The following is an 8028-nucleotide window of genomic DNA, read 5'->3' on the forward strand; positions in this document are numbered from 1 at the left end:
CAGCCCAAAACACAATAGTAATTTTCATACACAGTGTGTGGTGCGTGAGTCAAGCAAATGGCGCCTCTTATATTTACAAACAGAAGGAGTGGCTGCAGAAGAGGCTTAAAGAAAAGGCTAATCCTGGAGCTTTGATGTATTAGCTTAAACTTGGGTAATGAATGGGAGGCGTGGTGCGGTGTCATGGATGAGAAAACGATCTGGTATTTTCGGTGAGGAACGAGGAAGGAGACTGAAAAGATACTGTCTGAAACGAATAAAATGAAGGCATGTAAATGAAACCATTTTGGTGATACAGTACATACAAGGTCAATGATAAAGTAGTGCATTTAGATTATTATTATGTTTTCTCTCCCCCAATTCTGAAATTTTATAAACAAAAAAACCTCTCTTTGCTCAAAATCTCTCTGTATGTTTAACTAAGAGAATTAATAGGCAAGGTTGACAATATACACAATCATTGCAATCAAATCAAAATCGCAATTTAACTTCTAATTTGTGCAGCCCTAAAATAAATTCACAATTATACGGATAATTATAGCTAGTACAAATCTATAAATCAATACAAGCACATGAGTTAAGAAGAGTTTATGATCTTTGGCTGATGTATGTCATTTAGTGTAGTCACATGGAGCTGAGGGTGAGGAGGTGTGTCCAGTATCCAGTGCAGGCTCTAGTGACCTAAAGATTAATTTCACTGATGCTATGAATACACAAAGCTGACCACAGCGTACATGAGGACGCTAATAGGATCTAATACTGACCAGGTCTGACGTCTGCTCATGCTGCATATGACAATGAAATCATGAGTACTGCGTGAGAAGAGGTCCCATTTTTAGATACAATTTTAGGTCATGTTTATTAGAAAAAAAGAAAAATAGTTTATAGAAAACCTAACCAAAAATTATAAAGAGGAAATAAAAGAGGAATTAGTTTACAGAGACATTAATACCTATACAAAAATGCTATAATATGTAACTAGATTCAAATATGTTAGTTATAAAATGTGTAAAAATGACTTGGCAACTTTTTAAAAATATTGGCACACAAAAATATTAAAATAATTTACTGATTGCTATTAAAAAATGTAATATATGTGTCCCCTATATCTACAATTATACAGAATTAGTATTGAATCTAATAATGGTTGTATTTAGACCCTTGCTTTCTATATAAAATTAACACATTTAGTCCATTTAGTTATATCGTTTTGTTTTGTTATATTCTTTTCAGGTGTCTGTTTTATACTCGCCAAATTTATTTCCACTATTCATAAGTATAATAAACGTATAACATCTCAAACTAATCCTGACTTTCTTTTTCTTTACAGTATCCTCCTGGTAGCGGTGGCCATCTTCTCTCTATACTCTGTGCACTTACTGCTAAAAACTGCCAATGAAGGAGGTAAGTCACTCTCATAAAAACTACAAATCCCATCTTATTTCCCAGTGGTATTTTAAACATGGATGAACTAATGCTGCATCTAGTAACGTATTGCTCTTGTTGCTGTTTCTTCTTTTTTTAAGGGGCTCTTGTGTACGAACAACTTGGGTACAAAGCGTTCGGAATGCCTGGAAAACTTGCTGCTTCTTGCTCCATCACTATGCAGAACATTGGAGGTGAGAGGAAAAATAAAAAGCCAAAAGATTGTTACGTAACTGTAATTTAATTAGTTATTACATCGCTTAGTATTCAAAACAATGCGTCTTCAGTGTCCTGTGCCAGACCGTGTACCCACTATGGAAATTAAAGGGGAGTTTTTCCAGTGGGGGCCGCGCAATGAGAGAGAAACAGGAAAAGCTAATTTAATGTTTGACGTCAGTTAGTAACGAGACCGCGACTTTGGCTCAAATTTAAAGGTGTTTTTGTTCCACAGCCATGTCCAGCTACCTCTTCATTGTCAAGTATGAGCTGCCACTGGTGATCAAGGCATTCATAGGAACGAGCAATGAGTAAGTCACCGCCTATACACATTTAATGCAATCACTACACCAAATATTCAATACAAAACTCAAGAAAACAAACAAAACAGGTTGCCAAATAGTTTTTAGGAAGTGGGTATGACATTGCGACAAGAATGTACAGCTGTAGCTAAAGGCCATCATAACAATTGTATTACCCCCCATGCTTTCTTATTATTAACCTGCATATTCTAATCTAATATAGAATCCAAACTAGTCTCACGATAGATAAAACAGGCTTTTCAGTGTTAACAGAGCCACTCTAGACACAGTTGCTGGGCAAAATGGAGCTTGGCTGTTTATCAAGTGGTTCGTGTCTGAAGGTTAGATGCTGAGTGCTCGTCCTTGTGCTGAGAGGAGGAGAGAGATGGAGGGAGAGAGGGGGAGGCATTTGGACTTAAAGAACAAAAAGTCCAGGTTCAAAGAGGGATTTATGTCTGTTGCAGCTGCTCAGAGAAAGACAGAGATGAGGAGACGAGGTCAAGTTTCAATAATGTATGTTTGGATTGAGTGGTTTCCGAGGGTCTATTTTTGTGTGGCAATACAGTGTCGGCGTATGATGTGTCGTGGGGGATCCAGACAGACGTGATCAGATTTCAAAATAGATATTAGAAAATATAAGAAAGTGTAGCTCTTGTGGTCTATGGAGTAAATGCAGTGTCACAACAGGCTTAGATCTATTCATTTTTACGACATTTTTGCTGTGTAATATTTGAAGACATCATAATAAAGTAAAATGTTGTTTAATTTGGTGTCGTGCCTAGAAATGACCGTGCCTTTAAATGCATTTTATCTGATTTTATTTTACAGTGAATGGTACACTAACGGAGACTACCTTGTCCTGATTGTATCTCTTGTGATCATCCTGCCTCTTTCTCTCCTCAAAAATCTCGGTAAATAATTTCCAAACATTAAAAATAATCTTTAAAATGTTAATATAATATAAATAAACTACCAGACATTACCTAAGACCTACTCACAGTCATTTAAACATTAGTCATTCATTTTGTGTTTTTTTTTGTACAGGTTACCTTGGTTACACGAGTGGGCTGTCCCTCCTCTGCATGGTCTTCTTCCTGATTGTGGTGAGTTTCCTTAAAAAATAAAAAAACAAAAATAGTTACTTACTTTGGAGGCAATACTTGGCACATGATCATTTGTCATGACATTTGTTAACTTATTTCCATGTGATTTTTTTGAATATCCTCTGACTACTCAAAACAACAGAAAATACTTGTATGGTTATACTGTAACTATAGCAAGCAAATGTAAACTACTCATACAACTCACAAGAACAACTAGTTTTCTTTGAGCCTATTTTTTCTTATTATTCTAAGCAAACTTGCAGCCCTTATGTTTTAAATTTAAATTATTATCAATTCACTAGTTACTTAATTGATAACAGACTCAAATTTCTTGTGTTTTTGCTGAGGTCTACAAAACGTTTACTCACTGTAATGTTTGTAATGATTTTGTTTATTTTGTCATTTTTAGGTGATAATAAAGAAGTTCCAGATCCCGTGCCCGCTCCTGCCGATGGACGACGAAATGGTGAATGAGACTTTGAGTAGAGTTTATCATGCTACTCAAAGTCATCTGAACAGTACGTTCCCACACTTCAACCACACCACCAAGGACGACGAGGATGTCTGCACGCCCAAATATTTCGTCATCAACTCTCAGGTATAGAACCAGATCTTAAAATAACTATTTACTTCAAATTATGAATAAAAATAAAATCAGAAATCAAATTGTTTTATTTTTTGGATCACAGACTGTGTACGCTGTGCCCATCCTGACCTTTGCCTTCGTGTGCCATCCCGCTATCCTGCCCATGTACGAGGAGCTCAAAGAGTAAGTAGTAATAGTGACTTTTTATTTTAGTCTTAACATTTTTTTCTCATAAATATTATGTTCTGGAAAAAAAAAAATTTCTTATTTATTTTATTTATTTATTTTTTTTTTTACAGCCGTTCCCGTAAAAAGATGCAGAATGTGGCCAATGTCTCCTTCATGTCGATGTTCGTCATGTACCTTTTGGCTGCTCTTTTCGGATACCTCACTTTCAACAGTGAGTTTATTCAAATTTCTTAATATATTTTATTTTACCCTATTTATTTGGTACTCACTTAATGCCACGGCCCCAGAATTACAAAACAAACTTGCTTCACTGGCGTTGTGTTACATAATGAGATGGGAACGCTGCACCTGCTCTATAGAAATGACAGTTTCATGTTTGTGTGGTTCAGTAACGCAGGAGTGAACATTCTCAGAAACAAGTTATACAAGACGTAGATAAAGTGATTACAGATAGTTCCTAAAAAGAAAACACACAGCATGATGCGTGGACATTTTAGGTCTGCAGTTGATTATTTTAATGACACGTTTAGCCAAACAAAAGTTGAAATAAGGCCTAAACTAATAGTTACAAATAAAGTGCGTAAGAGATAAAAATCAGTAATTCCTTTTTTTTTTTCTTTGACAAAGCCATTTTAATGCATTTGTGTGTATAATTCATAATAAATCGTTTTTGGTTTTTTTTCCAGCTCACGTGGAGCCCGAGCTGCTGCATACTTACTCTAAGGCTTACAAGTTTGATGTGGTCCTGCTCATCGTGCGATTGGCCGTCCTCACCGCTGTGACACTCACTGTCCCCGTGGTGCTCTTCCCTGTAAGTAAACAACAATAGCAACATTAGCACACTCCTAACAACCACTGTTTCAAAATGTTAATAATGATGACAACTAATAAATGACCATTTCTTGTCTCTTCCCGCACAGATCCGTACCTCTGTGAACCAACTCATGTGCGCCTCCAAAGAGTTCAGCTGGGTGCGTCACACTATCATCACTTTTGTGCTTCTGGCTGGAACCAACGCCCTCGTCATCTTCGTGCCCACGATCAGAGACATCTTTGGGTTCATCGGTGAGTTTAGGAGAGCCACTAAATATAAACATTTCATAGATGGATAGATGGCATAAATATTAAAACAACACTATAAATTAACAACATATAAAAATAATTGTGTAGTGCTTATTTTGACTAATTTGAATTTGAATATGTTTAAATTTGACTGTTTGGAGGCACTGTGAGGTAGATGATAGACTCGTCAGGTGAAAAAGGAGGACGTGTTTGACTTGTGGCTAAACTCTCTTTTGTCTTCAGGTGCCTCTGCTGCTGCGATGCTCATCTTCATCCTGCCCTCTGCTTTCTACATCAAACTGGTCAAGAAAGAGTCCATGAAGTCTATGCAAAAGATGGGGGTAAGAAAACTCAATTCAAATATTAGACCACAAATAATTACCAACATTTAAATATTTTTAGTATAGATTTATTAACTAGACGAACTCGATGTTAATACTAAACATATTTATTTATATTTCCCTACAGGCTACTGCTTTCCTGATCCTTGGGTTCATAGTGATGATCGGCTGCATGACTCTTATTGTTCTCGACTGGACCACCAGCCCCACAGACATCCACGATGGGCACTAGATCGTCACTGTTTTCACCCCAAATGCTGCCTGTGCAAAAAGACTTGTGCACTGGACTGCTTTAAAAACTCCAAAACATTTTTCAAGAAACATTTTACTAAAGCAAGAAAACAACACTTTCAGCTCGGACAATGTGAGCCGCAAACCAATGCCATTCCCAGTGAATGTATCTGAACTTTGTATAGTTTTATCTTCATAGGCCACGTAAGCTGGCATTTTACTTGTTTTTACTTTAACTGTAATATATTTTTATGTCTTTTGCTTATTTTTATTCTTGCTTTTTGTAGTTGGGTACAAATGCATTTTTGAAGGTGCCTCGAATCTAAAATAATACTAGTTTAGCTCAGGTACATAGATGTATAATGCCTGCTAAACAAAAATCACTGTAGAACACTTTTTGAGGCGACAAACTTGAATTCTTAAAATAGTTTAATAATTTTCCCAACCATCCGAACTGGAATACTTGATTTTTTTCCGTTGATTCAAAAGTAATAACCAAAATTTTCTTAATTGTCGCAAACAGTAGATTTTAACAGCTTGAAAGTGCATTAAGTTAGGGTGACCATATTCCCAATAACAGTTTTATTTTTGTGATCTCAAATGACAAAATTTGGTCTTAACTACAAACTTGATTAGCCATTTAAAATAGCAATACCACCTGTGGTTTATTGTAATTATAATTTTTTACTAATTTTGTTTTGTACATAAAGAAATGTGTCATATTTTTTCATATTTGGGAGATATGGTCACCCTAGATTAAGTTCCTTCCAACTTCTTGCTTTTACTTTGCCAAAATGTTCATTGTAAAGCTTTTTTTTTTTTAAATCAAGAAGCACTTACAGCCTACAGCACATGCAAAATCAAAAACTTTCAGTATTGCCATGTACATTACACTGGGCTACTGTATTTAACCTTATAACCTGCTGAACACAATGTGTAGAGAAGAAATTACACTACTGTTTTAAACCTGGAGCCTGTTCTGGGCCTTTTTAAAGCTTTTTTTTTTTTTTTCATTATGGGAGAATTTATATGAATTTGACCACATGCAGTGGTTGTGATACCTGTTAAACTTGCAAAAAACAAAACATCTAAAACGTGAAGAGGCTCTTCATCGGCAAACACCAAAACCATGACGACCATAAGTGTTTTTGAAGTGTTCACCTGTTCCACAGCACAGATCTGTCAGCAAAGACCTTCAAACTTGACTTTTTGAGTTTTGAGCCCTGACACTGTGCTTCCAATGCGAACAAAGCACCATCTATTTATGACAGAAACAGTGAATCAATGTAATTTATACTATTTTACTATATTTATATAATATTGTAAGTGTATATATAAATGTACATATCTATATGGTCTTGTATATATATATGTTTTGTCTGGACTTTTTTACAAACGCATTGGAGTTGGATCAAAATACTGGTGAATTTGATACAATGTTGCTCCAATGCAGTTGAGTCTTAAAGTTGTTCATCTCATCAGACTGACTGAAATCCTGCTGTTACAAATACAGACACTTTGTTCCTTTTTGAGCCTGAAATCAAATGTTTTTGGTTCTTTACGCACATCACAGGACCTCAGGAGCAAAGAGGGCGTAGCCCGCCAGTGTTACACTTGTTTCAATGAAACACTTTGTATATTCTGTAATTATTAATGCCCAATAAACTGAAACAAAAGAAATATAAGTGGTTTGTGTTTGTGATAATAATCATAATCATAATAATGCATTAGTCTTATAACTCTTCCAAAGGTGCTCAAAGTCACTTTTCATGCAACCCGGTGGTGATGAGTTACTGTAGCCACAGCTGCCCCGGCAGATGAAATCTGCCATCGGCCCCTCTGACCTGCAGTCCAGCTTAGCTTCTAAGATAGGCACTGAAAAGTCAACAAGTCTCTACAATAGCAAAATGTACAGTGTCAGCAAGAACATAGCTGTAGTAAGTAATAGTAATGGAGGTTAAGAGGAAGGGTGGTAGGAGCAAAATGAAACACAGATTATTAATATAATTATAATTAATAATGCATTGCATACTACTAGTACTAATAAAAACAATAGTATAGTGCTTTTCACAACACTTAAAGACAGTTCACGCCAATTTGATACTGTGAAATAAAATAATTCCTAAGGCCTACTGTACAGGCCATATTAACATTTCGGCACCATTTTTAATCATTGCATGTGATAAAGATAACGGCCGCTAGAGGGAGACAGGGGTTATTGAAGAAGCTTACAGCTGTGTGGTCCATGGTGTGGTTTGAAACTGCTCTAGTTTGTTTGTAAAATGCTGCCTCCTTGTGGAAAGTACAGCAGTATTTCTGATCCCGCAAATGTGTCAATGGATGCAAACATTGAACTTACGATTGAAACTAGATAAATATTATATTGATCAATTAACTGATTAATTATAATTTGAGACAACTGCTATTAGTGATAGGTTGTTACTCAGAAGTACAATGTTATTCACATAGGTAAATTCATTTAGGTACAACTTATGAGACTTATTTAATGGTGTATAATGCAATTCTTCTGGTGGAGGGTCTGTTACCTGCATGGACATATTACTGTTATGCCT

At 35.9% G+C, this 8028-nt stretch overlaps 1 protein-coding gene across 1 annotated transcript; it reads left to right on the forward strand.

Annotated features, from left to right (window-relative positions):
• Positions 1-1157: 1157 nt before the first annotated feature.
• LOC110161573 (sodium-coupled neutral amino acid symporter 2-like) lies at positions 1158-7140 on the forward strand (the record flags this gene model as incomplete). Its single annotated transcript, XM_055163146.1, has 12 exons — positions 1158-1404; positions 1527-1619; positions 1877-1952; positions 2772-2854; positions 2988-3046; positions 3456-3644; positions 3736-3815; positions 3932-4032; positions 4508-4632; positions 4742-4886; positions 5127-5224; positions 5352-7140. Coding segments are annotated over 12 exons (1401 nt in total), but the record flags the coding sequence as incomplete, so codon positions are not given.
• Between the last annotated feature and the right edge of the window lie 888 nt (positions 7141-8028).

Source organism: Boleophthalmus pectinirostris, unplaced genomic scaffold (assembly GCF_026225935.1).
Source record: "Boleophthalmus pectinirostris isolate CB_2022bp ecotype Guang Dong unplaced genomic scaffold, ASM2622593v1 HiC_scaffold_54, whole genome shotgun sequence".
In the NCBI taxonomy this organism is placed as follows: Eukaryota; Metazoa; Chordata; class Actinopteri; order Gobiiformes; family Gobiidae; genus Boleophthalmus; species Boleophthalmus pectinirostris.